The 16,356-nt window shown below is 35.3% G+C and overlaps 1 protein-coding gene across 3 annotated transcripts in view; it reads right to left on the bottom strand.

Annotated features, from left to right (window-relative positions):
• Positions 1 to 16,356, bottom strand: part of GBE1 (1,4-alpha-glucan branching enzyme 1) — a 134,523-nt gene that overhangs the window by 48,411 nt on the left and 69,756 nt on the right. For all 3 annotated transcript variants that reach the window (XM_068180589.1, XM_068180590.1, XM_068180591.1), the window contains 2 exons: positions 1,071 to 1,186; positions 144 to 271 (listed from right to left, as the gene is read on the bottom strand). In XM_068180589.1, coding sequence (XP_068036690.1) covers positions 144 to 271; positions 1,071 to 1,186 — 244 coding nt within the window. The remainder of the gene's footprint in view (positions 1 to 143; positions 272 to 1,070; positions 1,187 to 16,356) is intronic.

Genomic DNA, 16,356 nt, shown 5'->3' with positions numbered 1-16,356 from the left:
CAAAGTCTGTCCACTAATTAATATTTTTCAGCTCATGTCACTGCTTGAGTACCCAAAGCGTGACTTGATATTGAACAGGAAATTCACATCCTAAAGCACACTAATCAATATTAATGTCACCGAGGATGGCAAAATGATCTTACCTCTGCTATGGTTATGCATTCTGGGTGCAAGGTATTAATCATGTGATTGGCCAGCATCAGGTAACACAAAGCATCTTCATCCACATGTAGGCCAAAATATTCATTGTAATCTCCACTGAACCCTGTGCCTAAAAAGACAAGAAATTTTAAAAACCATGGTCAAGTTTTATTTAGAAAACACAGGTATTTTTTATTTAGAAAACACAGGTATTTTATTTACCAACACAGGTATTGGCAGAATGAAACACAGTATTTCATTCTATAAGTACAGACCATATTAATGATTTTCCATCTATCCTCATTGCAACAAAGCAAGAAAATTAGCAAATCTGGATTTTTTTGATCATTCACAAAATATCCTGAGCTGGAAGAGACCCATCAGGATCAGAGTCCAAGTCCTGGCCTTGCACAGGACCATCCCCCAGAATCACACCCTGCATCATCCAGATGTTTTAGGAATCTTCTGAACCTGTTTGTGCCAGCTGTGTTGTGCTCCCATCCAGCCATCCATTGGGGCACTCTAGCCACAGGACTCATCCCACTAGTTTTGCTTATGCCAATCATGTCAAAGCCCTAGGACTGGGCTAAAGCTTGGAGCTCCTCTTTTTTGCTCCTCATGTGTGTGCTGGTACAGAAACACTTCCATTGTGGTTTGTTATAGCTGACACCTTGTGGAGCAGATTGAGGGATCTTCCTAGTGCTTCTGTCCTCAAGTTTTGGGTGTACCATCCCATTGTTCATCACTAACAAGCCTGGTTTTGTCCCTTTCCCCTTCCCATCTAGTTTCAAGCTCTACCAATAAGCCCCTCTAGCTCCTGTGCTAAAAACCTTTTCCTCCCCCTGAGAAACAGTGGACTTTAGAGCACTATTTCCACAGCAACAGAGCTGCAACAGGAGGGCTGAGATCAGAGCTGACAAATCGCTCACCAATGCCGTGGTGGTGATACAACATAGACGTAACACCGTCAAAGCGGAATCCATCAAAGCGATAGTCTTCAATCCACATCCTCAAATTAGACAGAAGGAATCTCAGGACTTCCCAGCTGAAATAACATGAGCATAAGTTTGTTAAGCTTTAAAAACCTTGGGATCAACTAGAGCTCCTTTCACTATGTCCTCCACTTGCATATGTGGTACTTGTATTGTACATTTTACTATTTTAATGACTTCTTCCCCGTTTTTCATTAACCTTTCCCTAAAAGATTTGTCTTTAAGTCTTTCCCTTTTTACTGCACAAAATCTTAAGACTGGAGGTAAGAGGTTAGTAAAAACTCTCAACTATCTACATAGACATCTAACAGGGTAGTGTCTGCATACATATACTATATTTTACTACCCATGCTTGCCAGTGTAATTTTCTTTTCCCTCTCTAAAGATGGGTACTCTCAGTGGGAAAAGATGTTATAGAAAAGGAATTAAAATTTTAATAGGCAAGAACTTTTCTCCAAGATTTATGGATTTATAGCAATTTTTTGGCATAATTGCTCTTGAAAAGCTGCCTTTCCCAATTAATGACAAATTACATGTCACCAATAGAATACCAAATCACCTACTATGTTGCAAATTTACACTTTTGAAAAGTAAACCAAGGGAAAACTGAGGAGGTATATTGTGAAGTTCAGAACATCAAGAATGTTGTGCAACATACATACAGGCACAAAGCATGGAGATGAAATCAAAATATAAAAGAGGTTCCAAAATGAACAAGCATGTGGAAACACTCATGAACAGATTTTGATATTAAGGAATAAAATAGTTCCATGAGCAGTTTTCCTACTATTCATCACTTCCTCTCCCTGGGCACTGGTCTCTGTAGCTTCAAAGGATACCCACCTTCTTTCTACTGTTCACCCTCCATGGCACAGCCCTGTCTGATACCCTCACGTGCATCTCCTGCAAGCCACAGCTCTAAAGAGCTCACCCATCTCAATCAGCCAACACATGATGTAGTGAAACTGGTTTTGCCCACATCTTCCACGCTTGCCAATGTTACAATTTCTCTCTAACCAGTTTCCCAAGACAGCATGGCTACAACTCCACTTCCTAATAAGTTTCTGTTCCGAGAAAAGCCCAGCAGCAGCAGCAGGCAGGGTCTCTCCAGCCACCCTCTGCTGGGTGAGACAGAAGGGGTAACGTTGCACAAACCACACCACAATTTACCTATGCACATGGTAGGCATAGGGTAGTGAAGGGGACCCTTCCTACATTTTATTTAACAGACATCAGAAACAGTAATTTCAGGAAGAAATTATGGCACAAGGAATAAACTCCATTTTGACAAACAAATGTCACCACTTTCCTTCCTCCAAAAAACTTCTTCATATGAAGGATGCTTTAAGTCCTGAGTAAATGTTAGAAGAAAAGATGGGAGGCTATGGACACACTATAAAGTCAAATCCTGATCTCACTAAGTAGTTGATTCTTATTAACTTCCATAGAATTTTAATATTTCTCCTCCTTTCTGCATACACTGCACAGAGATACACATTTGTGCATATAAAGACAAAAATATTACCAAATCAAAATCTCAAAATTTAGGAAATGTTAATCAGCTCACTGTGAATTCCCACAGTTCAACACTTTTTCTGGGCATGCATTACATGACAAGATTTTTTTTTGTTGTTGCTACACTCTCTTGCTTCAAACCATCCAATTCACAAGTTAACAAGACACTAGGAAGATTTCAGGAGCTTGTCTGAAGAACCTTTCATATATTTATTAGTTTTCAAGTGAAATGGTTTGCAGAGAATGAACAAGATAGAGATTGCTCTGATATTGAAAGGGATAGAGAAATATCCAAAGTCCTACAAACTAGCAAACTGGTCACAAAAGAGCAATTTTGTGCAAATGTTTGCTCTTTCTTTTTCTGACTCAGCATGAAATTCACAGAAAGCTATTTCCTGCAAGCTAAATACTGTGAGAAAAGAGCACAGCATTTTAGCAAATAAAAATAGCATCTCACACAGAATTAGGATAATGAATGCACAAAGAGTACATTAATTATTACAAGCACCATCCAAACTTAAAAGTTATTTCTTCTCATTACAAACTTCTTGACTTTGTAACCTTGAAGTCCTTAAGATGGTGAAGAGGATTTGTACATTTGTAAAACACACACATAAGTCTCAAAATGGATAACAAATGTAATTTCTTCCACCATTGTTGGCACTGAAGATTGATCTTTGGGAAAAGATGGAGAACCAGCAGGAACATAAATTGTAATGACTTTTAGATGAAAAAATGACAGCAATAAGAACAAACAAGATGAATTTGTTGCACCAAAGTATTAGTAAGAAAATTTATGAGATCAAAAACCTGAGTAGGAGCAGCAGATGTTTTCCAAGCATCTGATTGCACATGGGAGGGAAGATCATAAATAAATACATAAATAAATAATAATATTAGCACTGACTTTAGTCTAAACTTGGAAAAATCAGCTTTAGGATAATTTTTAGGAAGTATATCAAGTACTAGTAACCATATTTGTTTATGGTTTGAAAAAGTTAAATGAGCACATCTACCTAGATGACCTGGTTTCAAGAGGTGATGAGAAATTTAACAACTTTCCTATACTAGGTCAGCAGAAAACCTGTGAAATTGCTTATAAGACACACTCGTTATTTACTTTTTTCCTCTATACTAACAAAAAAAGCAAAATAATGATTCACCATAAGCATTTTAGATTCCAGTCCATGATGAACATGAAATATTTAGATGCAAGCAATGCATTTAAACCAGTAATTTTGTCACTATGGACAAAAAATAATATTGGGTGTCTAATACAGTTTGAAGATGTAATTCTTGAACCACATTAATGTTGACCTTCAGGAATTGCATTTATTAATATGTACTGGAGAACTGCTGACCTTATAAGAATCTAGACTTTTATGATGATACGCCTGTTTCAGTTCTTAGTGCTTAATTAACTTAAGACATAGTAACACTGAATTGCTAAATCATTATTTCTCAAACTGCCCCCAAACATTTCAACAGCTGACTGGCTTAAATTCAATCAAAAGAGATTGCTAAACAAAGAAATTTGCATTAAGTCTAATAAATACATTGCTAACTGCAACGCTAACTTCCAGGAAATCTGGTACAAGTTATTTCATGGCCTAAGCATCTAGATATAATACAGAGGTGTTCTTTTTTTCATCACTGCTTATGAGTATAGACCAGTTTCCCTGTTACTTAGATGCACTTTGTAACAATAAAGCCCTTTGTATTTCAACCTTCTTAATTTATCACAAGTAATTCCTCTTTGTCATCTGCATAAAATCATTGCCAAGATGCCAAGTCCTCTTTAGCCATAAGGGGTTGAGGAGCTGAAGCAGTGTGGCAGTGCCTGTTTAAACCAAGGGACAATCCTGACTCCCAGCACTACGCTGCTCTCAAAACCCACACTCCAGTTACTCTGAGCAGCATTCCACGGCAACATACTCAGCTCTAGCAGTCAACAGAACATGATAAAGTCTTTAATAGACCCAAAGAACTTTCGTCTAGCAATCCAAACTGCACCACATTTCCAAAACAGACTGCACAGACAACAAACAAAAGAGCCGTCCTCTTGGGGCATAAGCTAACTTGGGAGCAGAAGGGGTCAGTGGTAACACATCATTTCCCCTACATCAGTCCCCAGAAGAGACAGAATCAGTGAATTAACTTCTAAATCCAGGAAGAGGGTGTTATTATTAGCCACAGAAATTGAGGATTTATTGATGTCAGCATAATTACAAAGCCAATAATATTACATAATTACAGACTATATCAAATAAGTTATTGAAAATAAAGTTTTCTCTTAGCAGTTAAACAAATGGATACTTTTATCAATAGTTGTGTTCTTTGCTTAAGCCTTAACATCCCATTCCCTGCATTAAAATGAAAAAGCTCAGAAATATTTGAGAATTTCAAGACCAGCCTTCAGGAAAAAGTCCTTAATTATTTAAGTAGTACTATGAAAATGTCATGAGAAATCAAAGGGAAAGGACTATTTTTGAATTTCAAAGCATTTGTTCAGTAAAGATCGGAATTTCTTTCACAAACTAAATCATATTAATTTCTTTTAGGCAAAAGTTATTAGTGGTAAATTAATTGGATGTAGGGTTGCGCAATTACTTCTGTGCCTTTTTTTGGACAAAACTCCAATTTTTCATAGACCACAGACAAATATATATATATGTGTACTATATAGAATCATAGAATGGTTTAGGTTGGACAATACCTCTGAGACCATTTAGCACAACTATTAACAGCACAGTGTTCACTACTAAGCCATATTCCTGTGTGTGCCACATCCACACATTTTTAACGCTGCTAGGGATGGCGCTTCCACCACTCCCCTGAGCAGCCTGTCACACAGGCTCACCCTTCCAATGAAGACATTCTTCCTGATATATAATCTTGAGGCCATGTTCTTTTGTCCTGCCACTTGCTGCCTGGGAGAAGAGACCCACCCCACCATGCTACACCCTCCTGGCAGGAAGTTGTAGAGACCAATAACGTCTCCCCTGAACCTTCTTTTCTCCAAACTCAATAGTCTGAGTTCCCTCAGCTATTTTTCATAGGAGAAGCAGTTTGGCTTTATATATATATATTTATATATATATATATATATATATATATATATATGTATATATATATGTGTGTGTGTGTGTGTGTATATAACAATACTAATATATATTATACATAATCCGCATTATGTTTTATATATTTACACTTTTCTATTTAAAAATTCTAATAAGCAGAACACCGCTTAAAAAGTAGCTTTTTTGGTTTGATTTGTTTAGAGAGCGAACAAGTGCAGCAGCTTTGAAGATGTAGAGGGTTTTCCATTTTAGTTAAATCTGGAATTCTAGAATGCCACACCAGACAACAGGCCTTCTGCAACCATTAATCCTAATCCCCATAAATCCACTGCTATGCAGGGAGAAAACACTTTTTTTTTAATATGCTGCAAACAATAAAATAGCACTATGCATTTATTAGACTTATGGACTCAGAGTCAGTAATTACTTTGGCAAAATGAATTCTTAGAAATAGGCACATTGTTTATTCATATAGAACCAGTAGTTCTGAAGTGTTCATGAAAGTATTTTAACATTTTTCCCCTCAAAATTCTACTTCCTCTGTTGGTACAAAGCAGCACCATACAGCAAGATGAAACAAGAGTTTCCCTGTTTTTGATTGCTTAGAGATTTGATTGATGCTTTGAAAAGGCACTTCATTTTAATTGTGCAGGTTAATTCTGCATCAACTCTCATATTTTGCCAATGAATTGAACATATTTATGAATACATTCACACAACTTTCCTGAAATGCCATATGTACAAAAAGAAATTTCCTCCTCAAATGAACTATGAATTATATAAGGGTTTAAAATAATCTGCAAGTAAGCAGCAGTGTCCTAGGTTTACATTTTTCTGGCTAGTCTTATCTCCACTTGCTAAGAGTAAACTAGTATCAAATAAGGCATTTAATTATTTGCCCTATAAAATGGAAGCAATAATTCAAATGCTACTCAGCAAAGGTTATGTCCTGCAAAATGTGAATATAAGAACAGCCTTGGAGGCAAAGCTGGTAGGTACTTATTGTAATGAAATTTAATACTCTTGATGCTTTTTGTTCAGTGGGCTTCCTGAGGTAAATAGAAAAGAAAAGAAACCAAGTAAGTCTGAAGGCAATTACCTGCGGTTTTAAGAGAGCCTGCAAGGCATACACATTTAAAAATAGAGAAGGTATCAGAATAATATTACAAAACTCTTTTAAGTGTTGATAAAGCCTACATGGATTTCAGCTCAGATTTGGATAAATCAGCATTTGTCCCACCTATATTCTACTTAAGTAAATTATACAGAAATAAAATAAAATCTTTGAGAGTATTTAAAATTCTATTCTCCCAAAATAAACTTCTTAGACAGTATTAAGTTAATTTGGTTATATAATCAACTCTGCACATTATCAAACAAAATTTGCTGTTCTACAAAATACAACTAAATCACAACTTTAAAGATGCACTGTCAGAATTTGCATACAATTTATGCAATTTATGATTTCCATAATTAAACAGTAGTTTACTGTTCAACACTGAATTTGCTTTCAGAATAAGTCTAAATGTAGAGCACAAATAGCTACAAACTATTACAGATCAGGTGATTTGATTTTAAACAGACCACTATCCTGAACTTTACCCAGAAAATGGCACCAGAGTTGTGATGGGGACTGGTAAAGAATCAAGTGTTAAGGGAGATTTAACTACTTTGTTGTGAGGTTCTTTTTCTCCTTTGAAATAGTATGCTATTATATATGTATAAGAATAGACAACTATTATCTTCTACTTTCTTTATTCCCTATATAGGAAAACAAAATTACACTCAAAACCAATTCATTCCATTAGCAGTGACAAAAATATTAACTACCTGGCCAATTGTTAACATTTTTAAGCTCTACTTTCTAAAAACCATCTTATTAAAAGCTTGAAACAGCCTGAAACAGCTTTCTATAAACCTAATTTCATTTTTTACTTTAAAATACTGGTACCCTAATTTATGCTCACATAAGTGACTTCAAAGGGACACTGAGAAGGTGTCTGGTTCACACACAAAAATCTTTAAAGTATTTGTACTATGCTTGTGTACCTTCAAAATGCAAATACAAACTGGTCTAATTTGAATTCAGGTGCATTATTTTTTTCTAATGCTAATGACCAGCAACAGGTCATGCTAATGACAAGCAGCCAAGAAGCAGAATTCTTCACAAGAGAGAACATTTAAAAATATCCCAAATAAAAGCACTAGAGCAGTGAAGAAAGACCAGACCTCTGCCCTTGAGGAAATTCCAGCATTAATACAAACATATTGTCAAATATCTGTTTTTCCTGAAAGTTAGAGAGCATTGATGATTGAAAAGTCTTTTCTGTGTACAGATGATGGCAAATCATAGCTGCTGCAGTGGTGTGAGGCTCAAGTTCACCTATACCATGACACCTCATACAATACTGTATCAATCTACCATTCCACATCCTACTACAAATATTTTTTAAAGTAATTACCTTGAAATTCCCAAATCAAAACTTTAATCCTCAAGCAACAAAGCATGTCAATTGCTTTTTATGTTCACATAGCAAAATCAACCTCATAAGGAATATGAGTTATTATCACATAGAGAAGACTGAAAAGGGGGCAAACTTATGCATTTTACCAACCTAGGACATCACCTTAGAAGATATTATCTGAATATCCTTTTACTCTAGAGCCTCAGAGATCAGCACACTGAAACCCTGAAGACTCAGTTGCCTGTCTATATTGATTGAAAGTCTATCCTTCCCTTCATCCCAACTAGGCAGTTGGTAGCAATGCCATATTTACAGAAGGACAAGAAAATTTTAAGAGGAGTGAAAGTGTTCATTATCAGTCATCATCCAGTACAGACAACACAGGAAGCTTCAGAGATAATAACTCTATGTCTTGAATGGTTATTTACTGATTTCTAACCCTGGGGGAGCAGGGGCTAAGGGAAGTTCACACTTTATATTAGTTTATACAAGGCCTAGATTACTTCCTCTCTTGCTTCCAGATTTTATCCTCAGCATCAACAATTGCTCTGGATACAGTCCAAAATGTTCCTTCCAGCACCATGGGATGAGACTGCTCAGCAACGTGACAGACTTTGGAATGGAGGGCAGAAAAGTTTGTGCAATGAATTATTACCTTCACAGAAAAACACTTCCAGTGGAAAGCTTGAAGAGCCTGAAGACTGTCTTAGATCAACCCCAGCACCAGATTCAGAGACTCTGCAAGGGGAATGGGTCACATGGCAAAGCTGACCCAGGCAGGCAGCAGACCCCTCTCTCTTTGAGGAAGCACAGAATGCAAAGCTGTTGCATTTCCAAAAACCAGCACAGGAGATCTGAAGTACAGGGTTCATATCAAATAGAAATCCATCTTTAAGCACAGCACAGTATTTTGCTCTTTGCTGCACTTCTTGAAGTTACATTCCTCAAAAAATATAATTAAAGAAATATATTAGATTGGGCTGTGCCAATAGAGTTGTGAACTTGCAAATACACTTTCTGTATGTTTTTTAAATACTTTTTTATCTAAGAGACCTAAAAAACCAGGTTTGTATTCAAAGACACCTAGTTTTTAATCTCAATTTCTTACTAGATACTGTCATTTCAACTATACAATTTGTATTTCATGAAGATAAATATGAGAACAATAAACACATTTATGACAGATTGTGACTGTAGCTTTGCTTAGTAAAATACATGGCAAAATTATTATTTGAATCATCTCTGGAATAAATACCTACAATGTAATTTTTGTATTAACAGTTATACTTGGTTTTATCCATTATTCTATTTTTCAAGCATTATGCACCTATTTTAAAACCTCTTGTGACCTGAACACATTTTAACATACCCACTATCTTTTTTAAGCATCAAATTTGTAAGCTCCATAAAAGACAGGTGGGAAAGACACTGTGCCAAAATGTATTCAGTTGTATTCCTGCTAATTCAGTGAAATGAAATTTTGAAAATGGAAACCTCAGATAGTATCTTGAAAATATTGAGAGAAGAATTAGTGTCCTTAGATAGGAATCACAAAAACCATATTCAACTGCCTAAAGGTTACTTAGAAAGTTGTTTACAAAAAACACATTCCTCCACATTTGCAAAAGCTTTGAGTACTGTATTTACATTTACACATCAACAATGGAATGGCAACTCACACAACAAGGCAATAGAATTTTGATAGTTTTAAATCAACTTCTGTTCTTCTACAATAACAGGTTAGTGCATGAGATCTTGTACAAGGTCACAGAACACAGAATGATCTGTGTCCAAAGGGACCTTAGGGATTATCTGGTCACAACGCCCCTGTGGGAAATAGTAAAGGTAAGAAGATTTTTAGGATGTTAGGGAAGTATGTATTAGAAAGAATAGAGAATTAGCTGTAACTACAAAGTTTGAAAGTAGAAAAAGTTATAATAGTACATTAAGTAAGCATATTAAATAATAGTTCAAGCTTTAGTTAAGATAGACTTTAAGATTAGAGAAAAATATGTTTAGTAAGATAGTAGAAGGTTTTAAGCTTAATAATTGTGTATTGTTAATAGAAAAAAAATATTGTGTGAAGTAAGTGTATGTACTTTGGTAGTTTTGTTTTGTTTGTGAGATAAAAATAACTATACTAACACACCATTGTCTCTTGCCATTGGCAGAGACATCACCAGCTTGGAGTCCTGTGAAAGCTGAACTTAAATGTTTATTTCCAGGGATGGGGCATCCACAGACTCTCTGGACAACCTCTTTGATGTCTTATCACTCTCTTCATGGCAAGTTTTGTTCTTATGTCCTTCCTTATGATCTAAATCTACCCTTCCAGTTTAAAACCATGGCTCCATGTCCTCTTACCTGTGTCCTGACCTGCATCCCTTCCCTCAAGCCAGTCAGCCACACCACACAGTTTGGTGCCATCCACAAAGTTTAATCCCAATAAGTTCCTTAGGGGCACTACTTGCTCCTGAACTCCATTTGGAAATATTAATCTAGCAGTATATTTCATGCATTGGAAACATGTTTATTTTTAATACTAAGGTCTTTTACTGAAACGCCCTGATTTTTAACTGTAATGAAATCAACTATTCCTACTATAGATATCCTCTATTTAAGATCATATTTCAGTGCAACTATAACTGATCCTGGCTTATGTGGCAGCAGAATGATAGCAACTTTTAATTAAAATATATCTGAAGTGGAAACTTCATAATATCACAGAAAACAAGTTTTGTTGTCTAGACCAGGACAGAATACAAAGAAAACTAAAGCTAAGATTCTCTGAAATAGTTTAAAACAAGTTTGCCCTTGCATATATTGACAGTCTAGCCAGTCTAGCATTGCTGGCAAATGAGCTGCTCAAGCCTCAGACTCTAATCAAATGTTTCTGGTTTTCCAAGTTTGGGTGAGGATGGTTCTGTGCTAAGAGCAACTGTTGTTGAAACCCATAAAACATTTTCCCTTTCCAGTACACAATTAATGAGTTTATAAGAATGCTATTTTGCACTACTTTCTGTAAGTCGCTACCTTTTTTAGCCAATTTGTTAGCTGGATAAGGATTAGAAAAAACATCCAGCTGAAAGTTGTTTCCCATTTCCTGACAGACTTTCAGTTTCCTCCCCAATTAACCCAGTGACAAAATAATTACCTTGAAATTTCTTATAACAAAGTCAAATAGATTTTCATCTTTTCCAATGCCCTTATCCAAGAAGGTGGTGGCAAAGGAAGCCTGGAAACATTGATAACGTAAATTTTGGTGCCTCGTAGTTGACTTTTTTCCTCTCCAAAAAAGCATTCACTTTGTTAATCACCTACAGGGCTTAACCATCCACCCTAGAATGGTTATAAGCCCCTAACTAATTTGTAGGAAGAAAAATATAACATTATAAGATTTCAGGGTAGTGAATAGTCTAAAAATCCCAGGTAATAAACACTAAGCACTCAAATCAGAAAATGGGGAGAAACAGCAATGGAAATTTTTGGGATTTTTTTCCTCTAGTGTTTGGCTGACTAATTACTCCAATTCACTGATTCTTTGAACACAGAAACTATCTATGAAATCTTAAAGGCAAGAGTTAAATTTCATCAAGAAAAAGGAAATTTCACTAAGTCATTATTCCTAAAACCAGATGTATATACAACATTTTGAAAGATTATGCTATTTGGTTCATTAAACACCGGCTTTTAGAACTTGTTTCTGAATGTTCAAGCCTAGTCCATTTAAAACTAAATAAATTAAAATAAATCTGTTATATTTATGACATAACTCATAATAAGAAATGTTTCTGGCTCGTAGCTGTGACTACGTTTACAGTCACAAAATGTCATTCAGACAAACTTGACACTGGAAGCCAGTGAAGTACATATATTTCCTTTGTGTGAAAAATTCTATTTATTCTTGTTATTATTTACCAGCCTGAATAACTTGGTGTCATAATAAGTGAAACAATAACTAAAATGGTTTTTTCCACTTTTTTTTTGCCTTTGGGCAAGAAGGGAAGGGAGGGAAGACAAGGGGGAATTTAGCACTGCTTCCACCTGCTTGCAAAGGGTCAGGGTATGAAAACACAATACTGTACTCATAGGGATGATTTCACTTCCACTTGTGGTTTAATAACAAATGGTTACTTTTCTCAAAAGACACCACTTTCTCTATTACTGTACTGGAGAACTGTCTTAGAAAATTTAGATATACAACTAATAATAAGCCTGTGCTAAAATGTGTACTAAAATACATTTGACATACCCTACAATACATGCCCTAATCAAAGGTGTGCTACACTGCAATCAAAATGTTGCTAAATACAAACAACAAGAGGAGAAAAAGTTAATGACTCCAAAGGACTGAATAAAAAAATAAAGAACACTGCCAATTTCTCTGAAGCTTTGTGGGCTAAAAACACAGGCTGTAGAGTCTTTTTTTTTTTTTTTTTTGACAAGGAGAAAGGAAAATGGCCTCACTCCACATAATGAAATGACAAATTCTATGGTATTTACATAAATCCCTGCAGACAAGAAGAGGCAATCTTACATGTTTATTTAATCAGGAAAGTGACAACAGTCATTACTTTACTTTCTTCACATATCTTAAAAGAATAAAGAATAAAAATAAAGACCACAAAGAGAATTCTTCTCTTCATTGTGAAGCCTTTTGATAAATACACTCAGTTAAACACTCTTTTAAATATATTATAGATACAAAAAAAAAATTCATACTTTTACTTGATAACTCTTCAGAGAACTTCATACTCAGCTCTTTGTTTGAACAAATTAAGTCATCTCCTGCAGAAAAAATTACGATAGCACATGGTAGTGACTATGGATGTGCTTTTTCATTCTCGTTTATTTGTTCACATGTATCTATCCTTAAAACTACACTTGACAGGACTTAATTATTGTGCAGTAACACTAAATAAATCAAGGGGTAAGGTCTACAAAATATTACTTGTACACTTGCTTTCTTCTGCCTGAAATAAACTCATTAATTGTAGTAGAATAACTTAGAAAAACTTGTGTCAGCTATCTAAATTATCTATTAATTAATCACACAGCTAATTAATTAATTTGTTTGGTTTTTTTTCCAGATAACTTTATACCAATTTTCAAGAGCTGACAAGGAATTGTAATAAAGATACATACAAATATTGGGTAAAGAGTTAGGCTCCTTATCAACGAGGAGACCCTGGGACGAACCAGGACAAAGATGTTTCATTGCAGTTCTCACGGCAAACTAGAAAGAATTCTAGAAAGATACCTTTTTTTTTTTTTTTTTTTTACGAGAAATTGCCCAAAGCAAATCCATGGGGAAAGTAGCCAAGGAAATACAGTATGCTTTTAAAAAACACCAAAAACCACAAACCACTCTTTTTTCTGACCTGGTATAGAACAATTTGCCTTGTTTCCAGGGATAAAGCTTTTAATAGAGTATCTTCCTTATTCATTAAGACACTTTTGACATGATACACTATTTCAGTTCTTCTGACTTATCTTGTAACTACATCAGCCAAAACAGAGCCAAAAGCTGCTCCCTGTCCATCCATTGCTCTTATAATGGGAACAGTAAAAAATATTTAAATACTCTTTACAATTGCACCAATCATTTCTTAAGTATCAACTCTAACAAAATTTCTTTTGATAACAACAGTTCCAAAGTAATTCTGGCATTTAAGTAAGTCCTACAGAAAAAAATCATAAACAGCTGAGTATGTCCTTTTAAAAATTCCCTAAATATTAGCATGCTATCACCAGTACAGTCCCATCCCAAACTGAATCTCAGTCACTGGCTACTGGTGGGAAACAATTTATTTGTACAGAGACAGCTACTCCCTGAAGCAGCAGCCTGCCCAGCTCTGTTGGGTGCATTGCTCTCTATCTCCACTTCCAATCACCTTCTAGACACAGGAGCTTTTGTCTTTATGCCATTCTCAAAAAAACATGTCACCCCTTTCAAGACTTTAAGTAATATATCAGATCAACATAATTATTTGCAGATTATTTCTGCTCTGTTGGCCATACATGCACTACTGACTTTTGGAAATGCTACAACATTTTGATTGTTTTCTACTTTGTAGACATAGCTATTAATTGATTTTTTTTCCCCTGTTATTTATTTTATGCTCTCTCCAGTGAGCTTTCAAAAAATGGATTTCAAGTGGATCTGAGCATTATACAACATGTACATAATAGAATCAAAAAACTCCAAACAATTGTCTTAATGTTTCCATCTTCTTTCCCTGCTATGAGTTGTACCATGCCTAATTTTCGTCCAGCCTTGAATTTCTTTGTATAAAACCCTATTAGAAGAAAGTTAACATCCCTCATTTCATTTGTGGATTCTTCTCAAACTTATACAATCATCAGCCTTTTCTCCAGCACATTTTTCTATTTATAACAGATGCTGCTCATGTAAACTGCTGCAGCATTCATGTAAGAATGCTGTGGAAGTTGTCAATTCAAGTGTGGATTACTAAATGCAAGATCATTATTGCATTTAGACTGATACAAAATGATTCTCTGCAATGTGTGGAATTTTAGCTAATTTTAGATATTTATTGAAATATCATAAACAACTTCATATAAGTGTGACTGCATTTATTCAAGATATGACTGAATTTAATTGGCTACAAGTGGTCACCTCAATATTTCAAAATGTGCTACCTGACAAAATTTAGAACAATTGACTGCAACATTTCAGTGTGCCTGTCTTCACATCTCAATATCTTGTTTATGGCCTTACCACTTTCTGTGCAGCTACATTTTAAAAACTTCCCACAAAGCTGTGAATGCTGTGTTGGAGGTTAATTTGGGAAACTGGACACTTCAAAGAAAGCTACATGGATTCTTATGTGAAGCTCAGTTTTAAAGCACCTATGGATTTAAAACTTCAGTCTGTTATACCAAAGTACAGTACAGTAACACAATTAAGCTTATTTAATTAAAAACTTTAAAAATTAAAAAGTAAAGCAATTATACAACAGCTCTTGACTCCATATACTATAAATCATATGATCATGGCTGAAACTGTTATTTTGCACTATTATAAATTTTTTGGATTACATTGCAGTAAGTTCCTATGTATCATCTCTTCTGTGAATGCTTTCAGTAATCATTCCCTTCAAAAAAGGCAATTTATAAATTGCAATGTCCCCATACTTGAAAGTGTTTGCTTACTGGCATTTACAATGATGACTAAAAGAGAAAACAAAAAGAAACAAGGATTTTTAGGCATGAAAGGTCTTAAACTTTAAGGTTTAAATTTTATAAAGTATTTTTATACTGTCACAGTCACCATCAAGATCCAGTCTATTAGAAGCAGAGTGCTAAGGAACATAGGCAGACAGTGTTTTTAAAGACAATCTTTAATCAAAATAATTACATTTATGAGGGGTGAGGGGAAGAATAAAAATCTCACTATTATGCTGCAAGAAGTGCTTCCTTAAAACAGTCATTAAGAAATAATCTTTGGCAGCCAAATGAAATTCCAATGCATATTATGCAGATCTTTAAATACAGAGCTTTCCTAAACTAATTTGGTAAAGGAAGACTGGCAGGAAATGAATTAAAATCAGCACAGCTTTATGTTTTACATAATGAAACACAACTTACATCCTTGTTCTATTGTAATTACCCTAGAATCAGCAATACACCAAAAAGACATCACATGACTGAGAACCTCTCTCACTGTCAACTCTCACTGCATTATCTTTAGTCTAGCTGAAATTATGGCCAAAGATTCTCCCCAGTAAAAACATATTTGTGACAACTATGGCATGGCATTGGATGTCCTTACTAGTGCCTAAAAGGAGCTGGGAGAATGCCACCTGCGCCTTTCCAAATCCTCAGAAGCTGCAGAAGAAAAAGCTTCAGTTCTTACACTCTGGGGAGTCAACTGGATATGATTCACTACTTACGTTCAAGCCACCCCTGCTTGCTTTTCACTCTGCTCTTCCTGTCTTAAACTGTGTCCCAAAACCTGCACAGCCTAACCTTCTAAGAAAATTCCTTAGCTGAGAGAAAACTGAAGTCTTTAGAGTAGAACTAGACAAGATAAGAAAGGCAAAATTACAGACAGGTTTGTTAGGAGCACTAGGATTCAAAAGGAAGAACATGGAAAGGCGCAGAACAATGAAGAAGACAACCCAGTATCATCAGGGGTCT

Source organism: Anomalospiza imberbis, chromosome 2 (genome assembly GCF_031753505.1).
Source record: "Anomalospiza imberbis isolate Cuckoo-Finch-1a 21T00152 chromosome 2, ASM3175350v1, whole genome shotgun sequence".
Lineage (NCBI taxonomy): Eukaryota > Metazoa > Chordata > Aves > Passeriformes > Viduidae > Anomalospiza > Anomalospiza imberbis.
The sequence above is the reverse complement of the archived record's forward strand: the minus strand, read 5'-3'. Positions and strand labels throughout refer to the sequence as shown.